At 60.0% G+C, this 15,721-nt stretch overlaps 3 protein-coding genes across 10 annotated transcripts; all 3 read right to left on the bottom strand.

Moving 5' to 3' along the window:
- Positions 1 to 480: 480 nt before the first annotated feature.
- LOC121359843 (flavin-containing monooxygenase 5-like) lies at positions 481 to 4,997 on the bottom strand. Of its 2 annotated transcripts, none has more exons than XM_041479106.1 (8): positions 4,574 to 4,997; positions 3,269 to 3,457; positions 3,029 to 3,191; positions 2,220 to 2,362; positions 1,781 to 1,980; positions 1,342 to 1,691; positions 922 to 994; positions 481 to 838 (listed from the first exon to the last, which is right to left on the bottom strand). In XM_041479106.1, exons 1-8 carry the CDS (start codon positions 4,706 to 4,708, stop codon positions 481 to 483), a joined length of 1,611 nt encoding a protein of 536 aa, XP_041335040.1. In that variant the 5' UTR covers positions 4,709 to 4,997. The 2 variants fall into 2 exon arrangements, with proteins under 2 accessions (XP_041335040.1, XP_041335039.1); XM_041479105.1 differs by lacking the exon at positions 4,574 to 4,997 and adding an exon at positions 3,820 to 4,548.
- Positions 4,998 to 5,355: 358 nt separating this feature from the next.
- LOC121359775 (flavin-containing monooxygenase 5-like) lies at positions 5,356 to 12,265 on the bottom strand. 6 transcript variants are annotated; one of them, XM_041478985.1, is made up of 9 exons: positions 10,415 to 12,265; positions 8,910 to 9,067; positions 8,516 to 8,704; positions 8,276 to 8,438; positions 7,888 to 8,030; positions 7,367 to 7,566; positions 6,745 to 7,094; positions 6,361 to 6,433; positions 5,356 to 6,151 (listed from the first exon to the last, which is right to left on the bottom strand). In XM_041478985.1, exons 2-9 carry the CDS (start codon positions 9,051 to 9,053, stop codon positions 5,806 to 5,808), a joined length of 1,608 nt encoding a protein of 535 aa, XP_041334919.1. In that variant the 5' UTR covers positions 9,054 to 9,067; positions 10,415 to 12,265; the 3' UTR covers positions 5,356 to 5,805. The 6 variants fall into 6 exon arrangements, with proteins under 6 accessions (XP_041334919.1, XP_041334915.1, XP_041334916.1 ...); XM_041478981.1 differs by lacking the exon at positions 10,415 to 12,265 and adding an exon at positions 9,507 to 10,244; XM_041478982.1 differs by lacking the exon at positions 10,415 to 12,265 and adding an exon at positions 9,248 to 9,649 and having other exon boundaries at positions 8,910 to 9,130.
- A 138-nt stretch (positions 12,266 to 12,403) lies between these two features.
- Positions 12,404 to 15,476, bottom strand: LOC121359777 (phospholipid phosphatase 6-like). Of its 2 annotated transcripts, XM_041478987.1 has the most exons (3): positions 14,945 to 15,476; positions 14,653 to 14,835; positions 12,404 to 13,195 (listed from the first exon to the last, which is right to left on the bottom strand). In XM_041478987.1, exons 1-3 carry the CDS (start codon positions 15,342 to 15,344, stop codon positions 12,825 to 12,827), a joined length of 954 nt encoding a protein of 317 aa, XP_041334921.1. In that variant the 5' UTR covers positions 15,345 to 15,476; the 3' UTR covers positions 12,404 to 12,824. The 2 variants fall into 2 exon arrangements, with proteins under 2 accessions (XP_041334921.1, XP_041334922.1); XM_041478988.1 differs by lacking the exon at positions 14,653 to 14,835.
- Positions 15,477 to 15,721: the final 245 nt, after the last annotated feature.

The raw sequence follows: 15,721 nt of genomic DNA, 5'->3' as shown, positions 1-15,721 counted from the left end.
GCCGCTGGCAGCGGCGCCGAGCCGGGGCCGCGCCGCCTCAGCCGCCGGCGGCCATGGCTGATGGGGGGCTGTGCGGTGCCAGCGGCCGGGGTGCTGCCCGTGGGCCGGCGGGACCCGCAGGATGGAGCTCGGACTGACGCAGCCAGGCGCTGTGCTGTCCGGTCTCCGCAGCAGGGGACAAACTTTATTGCCATTTCCCGAGGCCCCCCGCTTGGGCACGTTCCCAGTTTCTCCACCACCTCTGACCTAACCCAAAGATAGAGCTCGTGGGGCTGCCTGGCCAGGATTTAGGGAGCTGTTCCCAGAGCAGCCCGTGACCAGACTTGGTGGTATCACAGCGGGAAAGCGGAACAGACCAGGCTGCACCTTCAAGGAACGGCTCCCTCCGTGCTCCGGCACAGCTAGCGAGAGATAACAAACACAAGCCCAAGGCAAAAGCAGAAGACTGCCGGCAGGACCCGCTGTCTCCTTCCCTTTAGGCTAAGGAGAGAGCGAGACGTAGAGGAGGGTGGCCACAATCATGCCGATGCTGAAGAGCACGGTGAGGACGCGGGGCACGGCGCTGGAGCGGGCAGGGCGGCGGGCGGCCCGCGGCTGCAGGGCGCTGACCACGCGCTGCCGCTGGCTGAGGATGGCGGCCCTGGCTCCCGCCCAGGCGCCCGGGCCCCGCAGCCGGTACTGGTACGGCGTGCAGGGACCGAAGGCCACCTCCATGGCCAGCTTGGGGTCCGTGAGGAACAGGGAGAGCAGGTTGGGCTTGACCCCCAGCTGGCAGGCGAGCTCATCCATGTAAGGGATGTAATCCACCTGGATGGTGTGCCGCTGGCTCTGCACGTACCTGCGGGCAGGGAGGGCAGGAGGGTTTGACACGGGGAGCACCGCGGGTAAGGGTGGCAGGGCCGTGCTGCACAGGGGCCTTACCGCTGAGCCATTCTCTGCTTGGTTTGTGTGATTTCGGCCAGCATGTCGGCGGGCGGCGGCAGGCCCTGCAGCCCTGGGCAAAAGGAGGCTGGAGCTGGAGGTGGGCTGTGCTCCTGCCATAGTCTGGATGGCGCTGCAGCCCAGTTAGGGGCAAAGTGGGAGACATGGGCAAAGAAAGTAACAGCAGGAAAGGAAAGGGAGAATGTGGTTGCAGGCAACAGGGCCAGTTAGTGACCCCCACAAGAGAAGAACAGTGCAAGAGCCGTAGAAAAAGGCAAAGCGGGGTTTTGTCCTCATGAAGAAGCCAAAAGAGGATAAAAAGGTGAGTGTGGAGAGGCAGCATGTGAGGGGATGTCACCAGCAATAACTCAGTCGTGGCTGGGGGAGCCCAGCTGCATCCCCCAAACTGCCCTGACTCACCTTTGAAGACGTGGGTGGCCCAGCGACTCTGGAGCTCTGAGATGGGCATGATGGCTCCCCAGGGCTGGATGAGGCCGATGAAAGCCAGCGTCGGCTTCTCCAGCTCAGGGGGAAACATGAATTTGTAGAGGGTAATCTGGTTCTCCACCACTTTCACACAGCTCTCAAGGAACGGGAAGGAGAAGCTGTAACCTGTGGCAAAAACTACGGCATCGACGTCTTCCCTGGTGCCATCCTCAAAGATGGCAGATGTCTCTGTGAACTCCTGGATGTTCGGCTTCACCCGCACCCTGCCTGAAATGATGCGGTTGGGCAGGTCATCGTTGACAGTGGGGTGCTGGTCAAGGATCCTGGAAGGCACAGACAGGCCTCGTTCAGGCCCTGGCAGGGGGACGGGCATTGCTGGGGCACGTACCTGGGGTGCTGCTGGGGCCCTCACCCGTGCTTGGGCTTTAGGCCATAGAGGGTGTGGTCAAAACGAGCATTCAGCTTCCACTCCATGAAGAAATTCTTGATACTTTGAGGCAGCAGGTTCTGGAGGAGCTGCATGAAGCGACTGAGGTAGCTGATATCGAAGGGGTACCCATTGTCCGCCACCCGGTGCAGCACCCAGGACCCTCGCCTGGTGCTGAGGAAAACCTGGAAGGAAGGTGAAGAGAGGTGGTGGCACAGCAGCATGCTCAGACTGGGCTGGGCCCCTGCTGTGCTCCAGGGACAGGGAAGCCAGCACAGCTACTGGGACCACAGTAGCCACCCCCACAGAGAGGGAACAGGGTGCTGGTGCCAGGTGCTGGAGGTTGGGGAGCCCACAGGGGATGGCGGGTGGTGATCGGTGCCCTCTGGGGTCCCGTCCCTGTGAGCTCTCCCTGTGAGCACACCTGCTTGGCTGTGTGGCTCAGCTCCACTGCGATATCGATGCCTGAATTCCCAATGCCAACCACGACCACCCGTTTTCCCCAAAAGGGCTGAGGACTCTTGTAGTCCCGGCTGTGCAGGTATGAGCCCTCAAACTTCTCCAGCCCTGGAAGAGAGAGGGAAGCCATGCTGGGCTGGGATGTGGAGCAGGAGGGTGGCTGCCCCCTGTTCAGGCTGGTGGTGTGTTTTGGGAACAAGCTGGCACCAGTGTGACCAACCGGAGTTATGCAGCCCTGGGGTGGTGCCCAGAGAGGTGGTGGCATCACCAGCATGGAAGATTCTCAGTGTAGCCCTGAGGATCCTGCTCTGGCTTTGGGACTAGCCTGGCTTGGAACAGGGCTTGGACTGGAGAATTCCATGCTTCCATCCCAAAATTCTGCTGCAGATCCTGTCTGGTGCCATGCATTGCCAGTAGAGGAACAACCAGGGTCTGTGCCATCTCGCCAGACCCTGGTGACAGTGTGCTCCAGCCTGTTCCCCAGCCAAAGAGGGTCTCCACAGCTGAAAGCTCTCCAGGCTTTTCCTCCTGGCACCAGGAGGCAAGACCACCACCAGTGCTGAGCCCTCCAGCCTTGGTGAGGAGCTGGAGGGCCCAGCAGGTGCTTGGCCAGCAGCATGAGAGGGAGCCTGTCTCAGGTGGGAGAGACACGCTGGCAGTGGTGACATCTGCCAGCAGGATGCTTTGGACACTCATGCAATCCCACCTGGTGTGTTGAAACTGCAGAGGCATTTAGGGATGCCAAGGAGCAGGCAAGCAGCCCACAGGCAGTACCTGGGAAGGAACTGAGCGGGAGATGAGCGTTGGTGTGGTGCCCACTGCACACCAGCACGGCATCGAAGACGGCCGCCTCCTGCTTCCCCTCGCTCTCCGTCACCACCTCCCACTGCCCGCTGCTGGCGAAGTCGGGGCGCTTGGACACGCGGCACACGCTGGTCTGGCACAGGGGAGCGGTGTCAGGCACCCTGTGCCCCCGTTCCCGCTGCCACCTCCCGCTCGGCCCCCGGCCCTCACCCTGAAGCGGATGTGGCGGAGCAGGTCGAAGTGCTGGGCGTACATGCGGAAGTACTCCATGATCTTGGAGTTGTGCATGTAGTTGGGGAAGTCCTCAGGGATGGGGAAGTCGCTGAAGCACATCATCTCCTTGGAGGTGTTGATGATGACGGAGCGGTAGATGCTGGCACGGCCGTCCTCGGGGTGCTCCTGTGGGAGCGGGGCACAGCTCAGCGCTGCCCAGGGAATGATGGGCCACTTGCCTGCCGTGCCTGGAACCTCCTCCATGGGTGCAGGATTAGGTCACAGGTTGTTGTAGCACCCATCCCTGCACCCAGAAACTCTCCTGTGGTTGAGACCCCCCCACCCCAAAAAACAGGGATGTATCTCTGGACTGACGGCAGTGGTGACAGTGAGTCATGGTGGTCTTGTGCCTCAGTTTCCCCACTTGACCCTATGAGGTAGTGCACTCCCAAAGCTCCTGTGGTGCCATTGCCCTGGCTGCCACATCAGGTCTCACCAGTTGTGGAGCGAGCTCCAGTGCTTCCTGGTGAGTGGTTGCTTCTGCTTACCAGGTCTGTGCCTTGACAACTGGGTGCTCCAGCTCTGGTTCTGCTCCACCAACCCTGTCCCTGACAGGTAGAACTAGTGGACTGTGACAGATCCACCCCAGGCCCCACTCTGGCATGATGCCACCTGTGTCCCCCCAGGGCTCTCCCACATATCAGGGCATGGTGGTAACACTGGTGATTTTGTTGGTGGGTCCATGGGATTAAAGTCAGCAGCCTCATTAGGTGGGGGCAGAGACGAGCTCCAGGATTGCTCCAAGACAGGGAGAGCCAAGGCACAGAGAAGGCAGGACATAGTATCTCTGTGTGGGTGAGTGGCACAGAAACAGAAAGAGGAGCAACCATGATTCCAGGAAAGGGCTGGGCAGGACAGGGACAGACTGGGGTCAGATAAGACAAGATAGGTAGGCAAGGGCTGGTAGTGACCAAGAGCAAAATAGCAGAGGAAGGTGTAGATAAGACTTGTGGGGAAGGGAGGAATGGGAAAGGGGAAATCTGCGCTGGGGGAGCAAGCCATGGAGTGAAGTCCTTGGGGAGGCTTCATCCTGCTGGTGGTGAGCAGGAGCTGGGTCCTATGTGTCTGGCACACCAGCTGGCACCACGCTGCCAAATCAGTTTTTCTTCCCTTGGTTTTCCTTGGAAACCTGCCTGCCGCACACATGCAAAGCAGGGGAGCACTGCGTCACTATCTGCCAAGGACCGATCCCAAGCCCGTCCGTGCTGCTGCCAAGGAGCAGGCTGGCTGCTCAGGGCTTACCTCGAAGCGCCAGAGCCCCCCGATGTCCTTGCTCCTCTCAAAGCAGGTGGGCTCCAGCCCCTCATCCAGGCAGCATTTCAGGGCGCACAGGCCGGAGGCACCGGCACCGATGACGGCTACTCTCCGAGGAGCCATGTCCCCCAGCGTGGTGGTGGCAGGGATGTGGGAGAAGCTGTGGCCAGGAGTTGCAGAGCCAGGCACGTCCCTCAAGGGAGGCTGCCTGGTGCTGCTCGTTTTGAGGGTGACTGTCCCTGTACTTCCTGTGGGCGGCCAAGATGTCACAAGATGTTCTTCCAGACATGATCTACAGGTTTCTCTCACCTGCCTGCCACACCTCCTGGCCTGCCCAGCCCTCTGCAAGAGGCATATTAAATTCTGTAAGCTTTTAATGATGCCGACACTGCCCCAGGACTTCCTGGGCAGGATAGAGATGTGGCTATGCTTTGGATTTCGGCAGGTTTGGTGTGGAAGACAAACCTAGGGGATGGGGGGGGGGGGGGGGGGGGACTGGCGTGACCAGCCCAGGCATCTGATGGACAGGATGCCTATTTGGGTCCCCAGCCCACCCAGCCACCTTCTGGAAGAGCTGTGTGCAGGTGACCAGGGTGGCACTGAGCCATGCCACGTGACCACCAGGACCCGCTGTGGCGGGATGCACCTTGGAAGAGGCTGTCTTGCTGTGGAGCGTGTGTGCGTGTCAGCCTATGGTGTAATAGGCCAGTGCTACAAGGCCGATCTCAAACCCATGAGCATTCCCACAGCACACGGAGGGTCATGGTGGCGTCAGTAACAGGACAGACACTTGGCCGTTTATTGCATTCATCCACTTAGAAAGTGTGCTGTGCCTTTGCTGCTTAGCTCTGGTGTGTGTGTGGCACAGCTGGGTTACAGGGGACAGAAAAGCCTGGAGCGCTGGCTGAGGAGAACTGGAATTTAGCCTGCAGTGAGCAGGTTTCCTCCTCTGTCCATGACAGCATTCCCCAAGGGGAGGTGCAGAGCAGGAGCCCAAGCATTATTTTGGCAGCTGGGGAGGTTCTGTGCATCCCTAGTTCATGGTGTGGTCACAGCTGAGCTGTGCCAGGCAGAAGCAGGTTTCTGCCATCACTGGGGTGCACAGGCTGCCAAGGGGCAGGGGTGGCCAGCCAGTCTTGCAGCCAGTCTTGCAGCAAAGCTGTCCTTGTTTAGGGAGTCACCCCAGGACAAAAGCCTCCCTTCCTGCGCTTGCAGGGCACCTACAAGTAAGCAAATACAGCTGCCAGGATGGCCACAGCCCCGATCAGCTTGAAGATGAGGGGCATGGCAGGGGCTGAGGTGCTCTCTTCCACGTGTCGTGTCTGCAGGGGCTTGAGGATGCGCTGCCGCTGGCTGAGGATGGCGGCCCTGGCTCCCGCCCAGGCGCCCGGGCCCCGCAGCCGGTACTGGTACGGCGTGCAGGGACCGAAGGCCACCTCCATGGCCAGCTTGGGGTCCGTGAGGAACAGGGAGAGCAGGTTGGGCTTGACCCCCAGCTGGCAGGCGAGCTCATCCATGTAAGGGATGTAATCCACCTGGATGGTGTGCCGCTGGCTCTTCACGTACCTGCGGGCAGGGAGGGAGGGCAGGTAGGTGCTGGAAGAAGAGCTGGGCAGAGGCCTTGCACATCAGGAAGGACTGGGTAGTGTGGCCAAAGACATCGCTGCCCTCTGTTGGCACACACAAATGTGCCAGGATGCATCCATGGGACAGGATGGGTGCCCATGAGCAGCTGTGCCGAGGGCAGCCCCTTGGTGCTCCCACAGGGATCTTACCGCTTTGCCATCGCTTCTTTCTTCTGCTCAATGTCAGCCTCCATGTCGTGCTGCAGAGGCAGCTCATTCAGCCCTGGGGAGGATGAGACACAGCGGCCACTGTGGTGCTGGCCTTGCCTCGGTGCTGCGCCTCTGCCAGCACCACCATGGTGGTCTTGCACCTGAGGCATGTCCACGGGATGGGAAGGAGCAGCCTGTGGAGCTCAGGGTATGGATGTGCCTGTGCCTCTCAGAGAAGAGGCCATCTCACTGTGACAGCCACAAGGCAGCAGTGCCATGACCATGCCCAGGATGGCACAACCAGCTGCTGCCTTCTCAACATGGCTGGGCACCATCTGCCCTCACTCCAGGACTGCATCCACAGGGCAGGTTTGCCTGACTCACCTTTGAAGACACGGGTGGCCCAGCGACACTGGAGCTCTGAGATGGGCATGATGGCTCCCAGGGGCTGGATGAGGCCAATAAAAGCCAGTGTTGGCTTCTCCAGCTCAGGGGGGAACATGTATTTGTAGAGGGGAATCTGGTTCTCCACCACCTTCACGCAGCTCTCAAGGAATGGGAAAGAGAAGCTGTAACCTGTGGCAAAAACTACGGCATCGACGTCTTCCCTGGTGCCATCCTCAAAGATGGCAGATGTCTCTGTGAACTCCTGGATGTTCGGCTTCACCCGCACCCTGCCTGAAATGATGCGGTTGGGCAGGTCATCGTTGACAGTGGGGTGCTGGTGAAAGACCCTGGAAGGTGCAAGAAGCCATTAGGGCACTGGGAAGGGAGTGCCTCTGCTCCGTGTCCTGCTCCAGCTGCTGCTCCCTACTCTGGGGCAGCTGCCCCCACACTGCTGTCTCCAAGAGTCCTTGGAAGGGGCAGTGGTGGCTCCCTCAAGCATTGCCTGGGCACAACAAAATAATAACCCAGTCCAAGCACAGGGAGCAGGGAATGCCAAGCTGGGCAGGACACAGAAGGAGGCAGACGATCCCTTCTGGGCAGGAGGAGTGTTTGGTGATACCTGTGCTTAGGCTTCAGGCCATAGTGTGAGTGATCGAACCTGGCATTCAGCTTCTTCTCCATGTAGTCACATGCCATGGATGAGCTGACCAGCCCCTGCAGGAATGTGTTCAGGCGAGTGGTTAAGATGGTGTCCATGGGGTAGCCCTGATCTGCGACACGGTTGAAGATCCACGCACCCCGACGGGTGCTGAGGAAGACCTAGACAAGGAAGAAGGATCACTGGCTGAAGGCAGTGGTCATCCTGGGAAGGCTGCCCTTGAGGGGACGTGCCCTTGCCCTGGAATCACTCTGCTTTTTGCTGCCCAAGCACTGGGTAAAGACCCAGAGGGCATCTCACAGGGGAATGGGACCAAGTCTCAATTGCCTGGCAGTTGGCATTGGCAGGAGCCAGCATTGCCAAACACAGCAAGTGCTGGCATGGAGAAGCAGCTGTGCAAGTGTCTTGGTCCTGGTGTCCCTGCAGAGCTGACAGTGTCCCACAGGGGCAATCCTGCCCACCGGGACCCTACTCCTGCTTACCTGCTGGGCTGTTTGGCTGATCTCCACAGCCAGGTCTGACCCTGAATTCCCGATCCCGATGACAACAACCCTTTTGTCTGTGAAAGCTCGAGCATCCTTGTAGTCTCGGCTATGGAGGTAGCGGCCCTTGAACTTCTCAATTCCTGTGAGCAGAAGGAAGAGGGATGCTTGGCTTCCTGGTGCCAGGTTGGAGGATCACCCCCTAAAGACTGGAGATGCTCCCTTACCTCACCAAAGCACTCCTGGGGAGCAGAGGAGCACTCCTGGAGTCAAAGCAAGGCAGGGAAATGTTGGGGCTGGGGGGAAAGCAGCAGGGAGAACAGGGACTGGCGTGGACTAGCTTTCTAGTGTCTCTGGTGTCTGCTCACACCAGTGTACAGGGCAGTACCTGGGAAGGAACTGAGCGGGAGATGTGCATCGGTGTGGTGCCCACTGCACACCAGCACGGCATCGAAGACGGCCGCCTCCTGCTTCCCCTCGCTCTCCGTCACCACCTCCCACTGCCCGCTGCTGGCGAAGTCGGGGCGCTTGGACACGCGGCACACGCTGGTCTGGCACAGGGGAGCGGTGTCAGGCACCCTGTGCCCCCGTTCCCGCTGCCACCTCCCGCTCGGCCCCCGGCCCTCACCCTGAAGCGGATGTGGCGGAGCAGGTCGAAGTGCTGGGCGTACATGCGGAAGTACTCCATGATCTTGGAGTTGTGCATGTAGTTGGGGAAGTCCTCAGGGATGGGGAAGTCGCTGAAGCACATCATCTCCTTGGAGGTGTTGATGATGACGGAGCGGTAGATGCTGGCACGGCCGTCCTCGGGGTGCTCCTGTGGGAGCGGGGCACAGCTCAGCGCTGCCCGGGGAACGATGGGGAAGGATGACAGGGGCTGGTGAGGTGCTTCTCTTCATGGAGCCCCTGCCCTCAGTCTCACCCAGAGGATCCCACCATGGCCAGCTGCCACCCCACCAGCCACCACGGACCCCTGAGGGTCACCGTGCTGACCCCAAGCAGGGGTTGCCAGCAGGGTTTACCTCAAACCTCCAGAGGCCTCCGATGTCGCCGGTCCTCTCGAAGCAGAAGGGCTCCAGCCCCTCCTGGAGGCAGGCTTTGATGGCGCACAGCCCGCTGCTGCCCCCGCCGATGATTGCCACCTTCTTTGCCATGCTGCGCTCCATCGCCGCGCTCCTGCCTGGGGACAGCGTCGGACAGCGGGACTGAGCTGCCAGGGGTGCAAGTGTGCGAGACTTTGATCCTGCTCAAAGAGGTCCCAAGCAAGAGAGGCAGCCCCTCAAAAGTGTGTCTGGGGTTGCAAAGCCACTGCTGTCCCCCACCAGGTGTGGACCTGGCCAGTGCTGGGTTTTGCACTTACTGTGGTGGTGCCTCTGGTTGCCTTGAGGAGAAATCCTACCGAGCGTCAGGGAGCCTCAAAATCTCCCCGCCCATGCCAAGTCCCGGCGATGGAGGTGCCCTGAAGTGCTGTGCCCTGCTGTGGGGACCGACGGCTCCCTCCCGGGTGGGTGACAGCCCCTCTGCCTGCCCTTTGCCCTCTCCCTTCCTCGGGGAGATTCCTGTTGTACTGTCCCGGTGCCTGCTGCGAGCCGGCAGCTCGGGGGACACCCTTCACCGACCTGCGGCCGTGGGACGAGCAGCCCAGGGAAGGCTGGCGGCGGGCACGGGGCCGTGCGAGGGTCTCTGCCGGGGTCCCCGGCCCGTGACGCCGGCCCGAGGCCTGGCTTTACGGTGCGCAGCGTCCGGGAGCGGGGCCTCCCCCTCCGTCACTCCTCCCACGGGCGCGGGGAAAGGAAGCCGGACCCGGCTGGCTCCCGGCCGCCTGCACGGCTGTTCCGGCAGCGGCGTCGCCGCAGCCTCGGCCGGCGGCCGGAGGAGCCGTCCCAGGCGCTGCGCGGGGACACGGACACGCAGCCGATCCTTGTGGTTGCGTGCTTGGTAAACAAACGCTGTCCTGGACTTTGGCGCTAGGATTATCAGGATCAGCCCACGCCCGCTTATTCTGGTACCCGGAATGACACACCGCTCTGGCTGCTCCAGTGGCAGCTGGCACTGTATCGCCCACATCCCCCGTGCCCCTGGGCTGGGCATGTCGGCACAGTGTCCCCATAGCCACGGCTCACCCCTGGGCTAGGAGTACCACGCAACTGGGGTGTCCCTGGTGTGAGGGTGGTGGCACCAGCAAGGAAAAGGCTGTCCCTCACAGCAGGAGGCACAGACCAGGTGGATCCAAACTTGCTGCTGGCTCCTGGCACTCTCACAGCCAGACAGCCCCTGAGGCTGCAGGGGAAATCTGCTCTTCCATATGCAGAGAACTTTGCTGTAGAGTTGAGCAAGGCAGAGGGGCCAAGCTCTGCAGATGAAATGGTTTTAATCTTCTAAAACTCTAGTATGTTTGCAGTAAGCTTAATAAAACTCCTTCTGTCCCTTGCTGTCAGCAAGGGCTGATCTCTGCCCGGGGCAGAGGTGCTGAGCTGCCAACCCACACTCTGTGCCTGCCTGTCAAAAAACATCAAAAGTATCTTACCAAGCAAGGGATCAGCACAGGAATGGAGAGCTGGCAGCACTACTCTTCCTGCTCTGCTGTCAGCTGGCTTCTGGCTCTTGCAAGCTCTGCACAGACTGCCCAAGGGCAATAGCTACAGGAGACTTCTCTGAGCTCTCCAGCGCTCTGCTGTTGCTATGAAACCTCTGTGCAGGTTGCCTCTGAATTTGCCCTTCTCCCTGCAGGAGGCTGCATAGCCCTGGACTTTACCCCCCTGTAGCTGGACTCTGTACAGACAAACTGTGCTGTTGGGCAGCAGGGTCATGACATGCCATTTTGGTTTAGGTTGGTATTTGGTTGGTTGATGTCTGTGGAAATTCACAGTTGCCATACCTGGCAAGCACCCAGGATGTAGATTGTGTGCAGCAGTTTCTGCTGCACAGTGTCTGCTCTGGGCTTCCACAGCAGGCAGAAATGCCGTGGGACAAGTGGAGCAGAAAGATCCTCTGTCCTATCAGTGGGCTGCACCCATGCTTGGAGGTGGCAAGCACAGGAGAGCAAAGGTCTCTCTGGTGGAGACAGAAGCTTAGAAGAGCTGAGAGGGTGGCCAGGCAGCCTGTGACCCAGCAGGGCTGTGCAGTGCTGGTGGTGGGTGCTACCAGCACCTCAGAGTGTCATGCAAGTGAGTCATAAGCAACTTTTTGGCACACACGAGTGTGGGAGCCACAAATGCACAGGTTGCTGTTGTACCCTCCATGACGTAGAGAGGAAGATCCCAACAGCTCTAAGAACAGACTCTAAGTGCAGACAAAAAAATGCAAAAAATGTGTTTTGGAAAAGGTAGAGCAAAGATGTTTTGGCACAGCACAGCAAGCCCTGCCCACCCAGAGTGTGCCACCTGCCTGTGCTCTCACAGCCACCACAGGGCTGGTCCTCTGCCTCGGGGCAGGAGGGCTGTCCCAAGTGTCCTGGTGCTGTGTGCAATTGCCAGACTGGCCCAGCTGGCTGCCAGGCATGCAGTGCAACCCAGGGGATTATTTTTTGGTTACTGCAGCACCAACCCAGACCTGGAAGCTTCACTGGCTCACCCTGTCAGTGGGTCAGCGCTCAGCTTCAGGGGAACCTTGTCATGTCAAGCACTTCCATTTCAGCCCCTGTACAAGTGACAGTGATAGGGTGCTAGTACCAGCAGCCATCAGGCTGCTCCTGCACACTCCACCCAGGAGAATGGCACACTTAAAACACTGCCTGGTTTTAATATGACTTAATTGGTGCTTTCCAGAGCCTGTGTGCACGAATAGACCTCAATGACCACAAAGAGCCTCACCCGGGCCCAATCCCTTTACCCACATGCCAGGAGCACTGTTGAAGCTGATTATTGTTGAAGCTGATTGTTGAAGCTGATTATTTGAGCTCAGTCTAGAGCCCTCACTCCCTGCCTGGCTGTGGTCCCTGCTGAAGTGTGTTCTGATTTTCTGGCTCAGTCTTGGCCCCAGCTCATTACAGAGGCTCCTTGTGTTCCCCTCCTGCCAAGGACCAGCAGCCCTTTGTGAAAAACAGGTGGTGCCAGGGGAGGAAAGCCAGCCTGCCCGGAGCACAGGGAGCCATGGGCGTGGTTGGCAGAGCCAGGGCCTCTTGCTGCAGGGTGCAAGCAAGGCTCAGACCTGGGGCTGGGTGTATTTCTGGGCTCAGGGAAGGGGCTGGCTCTGCAGGACTCTCTGCAGCCTGGAATACTGAAAACCCTGTGGAGGGAAAAAGGATTTGGGAAGCTCTGGACAAGAGCTTCAGGAGCAGGCTGCTGCTGGGAGCTGCTCACCCTGTTGGCCACAGAATGATCAACCCTTCAGTGCCACTATCCTTTCCCAATGACTCTGGGGGCCATGCGCTCCACATCTAGCCTTAGTGCAGCACTTAAATGAGAGCAATAGGGAAGAGACTGCTTAGGGAGGCAAAGCTCTGTCTAACTCTAAGGACAGAGCCCTGTGGGTCCCCTCCAGGCAAGTGTTGTAGAGCAGGCTGTGCAGGGTATGCTTACGACAGCAGCATGATCAGTGTATTTATAGGATACAGATACAGGGGTGACTGCAGAGAAACCTCTGCAGAGTCACAGCTACCACACACACCATGGGCTATGGCAGGTGCCCAGCGAGAGCATGCAGATTCACAGTATTAGCAGTGAGCTGCCGGATGGGTGTGCTGAGCCCTCCCCAGGCTCTGCAGAGACTGCTTTTGGTCACCAGAGAACAGTCAGCGCAGACCCTGCCTGACAGCCAGCAGCAGGGCAGGACAGCACCGGACATCTGAGTGCAGGCCTGGAGCCTACAGCACCGCTCGTGTGGAAGTCTTGGCCGGACTGATGGGGTTCGGATGCCAGTTCAGCACCAGAATCCCCTCCAATCGTGCTCAGAACACCAGCACACGGCCCCTGCTTGGTGCCGAGGCCAGCGGGCGGTCAGCGGCTCCAGAGTGCAAAGAGGGCGGGCGCGGTGGCCGGGGACAGCCAGCAGTGCTCCACCACGCCGTAGAGCGCGTAGCCCAGCAGCAGCCCGAAGAGCACGTCCGTCATGTTGTGCCTGCCCAGCATGACCCGGGAGATGCTGACGATGAGAGCCCAGAGCACCACGAGCACGCGCAGGGGGACGGCCAGGACCAGGTGGCGCAGGACGAAGCGGCAGACGAGAGCGGCCCTGGTGGCGTGGCCCGAGGGGAAGGAGTACTTGTCCACCGAGATGGTGACGAACATGTCCATCTTGTTGTGCGTGGGCCGCGGCCGCTTGACGAGCCCCTTCACCACCGCCACCATCACCAGGTCCAGCAGCAACGCTGGAGAGACAGCAACAGGGGTTACTGAAGGCAGAACCATCAGCTGTCAAAGCTGCCCAAAGGTGATGTTTTTCCCCATGGCTGCAAGACCCAGGCAGGGAGAGCACAGCACACAGCTGCTCTTGGCCTTTTGCAGCAGAAAGAGCACATCCTCAACCTCTGCTCCTCTGCGCTCACCCGTCCTGCACCACCAGCCCCTCAGCCTGCCACAGCCGACAGGGCTCTGCCCGGCCTGCACCCCAGGGCTTTTCTCTCTGTGCAGAATCTGATCTTGCCGTGACTCGGGGCCCAATCTGCTCCTTAATCTGAGGGCAGCAGAGGCATTAAGTCCCCAGAGCTCCCTTCCTGGCAGTGCTGACTCTGCATTGTGTCTGCCCTGCTGACCGGGGTCAAACCGACTGGGTGAATGATCAACCCCCTCCCTGCTGGCACAGGTCAGCGGGAAATGCTCAGGGCTGGTGGGCTGCCAGGGCTCCTGGGGTCTGCCTTCTCCCTGCCGCTCGGGGAAAAGTTAACCCTGCTCTGGTTCTCAAGACGTGAATCAAGGATAATTTATGGTGGCTTGCCCCTGAGAGCTAAAGGCTGCTGTCACAGACGAGGCAAAGCACCTGTGATAAATGTTCAGCCAGTATTTGGCAAGAGCAGCTTCTCATGTAGGGCAAAGGGTGCTTTCTCCATCCCTGTTAGCTCAGCTTAGCACAGCACCCACAGCCTGGGCTACTTCTTGTTGTGTAAGAGACCAACTTCTGGGAAGGGGCTGGCTAAGACACATTTCTGGACACCAAATCTTTTGGTCACTTCAGTTCATTTCCTTTGGTTAATCATTTAAGACCAAAGTTTCTTTTTTTTTTTTTTTTTCTCACATGTAAAACTAGTTCAATTGCTTTTTCTACACAGGAACTGGGAGATTCAAGTTGGACATGAGGGAATCCTCCTTCCCCACATGGGTGCTGCAACCCAGGGGCAGATCCCCAGAGAGGTGGGTGGCTCTCGCCCAGAGCACCGAGGTGCTGGGACAGCTCTCCTTGGAGCAAAGGTTAGGCTGGAGGCATCCAGTTCTGCTGTGGGGCTCCAATTTAACCATGTGCTGCTAGATGAGAAGGGAAACATAGATTTGTGCATCTATCAAGCAAATTTCAATTCAAAATTGAAGTGTGAGATCCTAATTATTTGCAACTTAATACAAGAGTAACATCAGGGAATCAAAAGGTCTGGTGCCCTGGAGCTATTACAGTTCCTAAATAAGCAAAAATTAATCCCCTTAAATATACCTAGGATGTTCTGTGTGTGTGTGAAATACTACACCACGCAGGATTAAAATTTGTGCTTTGAGCCAGGTTTCCTCACTGGCTGGTACAGAACAATCCACGAAGGCCCTGCAGGCAGGGAGCCATGGGTCTGTGTGCCAGAGCAGCTTTTCAGGGAAATGCCTGGTGTCTCAACACTCGGCAGCGCACCTGGAACGTGCTGTTGTGACAAGCTCGGGGAGCTGAGAGGCTTCAGCCTCGAGAGCGTTTTGTAACTGCAGGAGCAGTTTAGCAGTCGGGAGTTTGCCAGCTCATGGTTGCAGCTGTGACAAATGACTCGTGTCGGTGTAAGCTGCAGGGTCACTCCTCTGCCACCAGACATCCCGGGTGAGCCTGCACAGGTTGCTCAAAATCAGCCGGTGCTCTCGGGGCTTCGGCTTACCCAGCTCTGCCCCATCCCTCGGGTCGCCCTCCCCAGCCCCGGGGCGAGCCCCCGCCTCACCGAAGAGCAGGTTGAGCAGCACCTCCCTGGCCGCCGAGCTGTCACTGTGGCAGAGCCCGTAGAAGGTGCCGAGCAGCCAGGGGATGCCGTGCCCCGACACCTCGATGACCTTCATGAGCGGGCGGGCGCTGCCCCAGGCCGAGCCCTCCCCAGCGCACACCCCCAGGCGCTTGGAGGCCCAGAGGTCGATGGCGAGCAGGGAGCTGAGGGCGATGCCCACGAAGGACGGGTTCAGCTTCATGCAGTCCTCCTCGGGCAGCGGGGCGGCGGCGGCGCCGGCGGGCTCCCTGCGGCGGGAGGGGCTCTCGGGGGCGGCGGGCCCGCGCTGGCTCAGGGACAGGAACTCCAGGCGGCCGCCGCTGCCGGCGCGCCGCTCGCGGCTGCTCCGGGGGCTCGGCATGATGACGGCGAGCGGCCTGCGGGAGGCGGGCGCCGGTCACCCACTGCCAGGCCCGCTCGGGACCCGGCATGTCACCCTGCCCGGGGCCGCTTCCCTCTCCCCCTCCCCGCGCCCTGCCCGTTATCCCCGCCCCGCGCTACCGCACGGCCGGGGCGCGGTGCCCCCGCTCTCGGCGCGTCCCCAAGGACGCGGAGGGTGCGGCGCGCCCGCGCTGCCCCCGGTACCGGGCGGCCCCGGCGCCGCTTCCGCTTCCTGTTCCGCTTCCGCCCGTGACGCGCTCTCGGCTCCCGGTGCGCCCCGCCCACCGGCGCGCACGTGCCCGCCGCGGCCGGCGTACGGCGGCCGGCGAGGGCCGGAAGAGACGCGGCGGCGCCTTC

The sequence above is a fragment of the Pyrgilauda ruficollis genome, unplaced genomic scaffold (genome assembly GCF_017590135.1).
Source record: "Pyrgilauda ruficollis isolate IOZ18807 unplaced genomic scaffold, ASM1759013v1 scaffold47, whole genome shotgun sequence".
Taxonomy (NCBI): Eukaryota; Metazoa; Chordata; class Aves; order Passeriformes; family Passeridae; genus Pyrgilauda; species Pyrgilauda ruficollis.
The sequence above is the reverse complement of the archived record's forward strand: the minus strand, read 5'-3'. Positions and strand labels throughout refer to the sequence as shown.

Excerpts from the sequence above, each read along its gene's own strand:
- LOC121359843 (XM_041479105.1), bottom strand. The coding sequence starts at position 4,161 with ATGGTTGCTCCTCTTTCTGTTTCTGTGCCACTCACCCACACAGAGATA. Across the intron at positions 1,692-1,780 it reads GGCCTAAAGCCCAAGCACGG|GATCCTTGACCAGCACCCCA; the intron begins GTGAGGGCCCCA and ends TGTGCCTTCCAG. Across the intron at positions 839-921 it reads AAGCAGAGAATGGCTCAGCG|GTACGTGCAGAGCCAGCGGC; the intron begins GTAAGGCCCCTG and ends CCCTGCCCGCAG.
- LOC121359775 (XM_041478981.1), bottom strand. The coding sequence starts at position 9,978 with ATGCCCAGCCCAGGGGCACGGGGGATGTGGGCGATACAGTGCCAGCTG. Across the intron at positions 8,705-8,909 it reads GAGGCCTCTGGAGGTTTGAG|GAGCACCCCGAGGACGGCCG; the intron begins GTAAACCCTGCT and ends CCGCTCCCACAG. Across the intron at positions 8,439-8,515 it reads TCCGCCACATCCGCTTCAGG|ACCAGCGTGTGCCGCGTGTC; the intron begins GTGAGGGCCGGG and ends CCCCTGTGCCAG.
- LOC121359777 (XM_041478987.1), bottom strand. The coding sequence starts at position 15,344 with ATGCCGAGCCCCCGGAGCAGCCGCGAGCGGCGCGCCGGCAGCGGCGGC. Across the intron at positions 14,836-14,944 it reads GCTGCTCAACCTGCTCTTCG|GCTCACCCGGGATGTCTGGT; the intron begins GTGAGGCGGGGG and ends CAACCTGTGCAG. Across the intron at positions 13,196-14,652 it reads GTCACAACAGCACGTTCCAG|CGTTGCTGCTGGACCTGGTG; the intron begins GTGCGCTGCCGA and ends CTGTCTCTCCAG.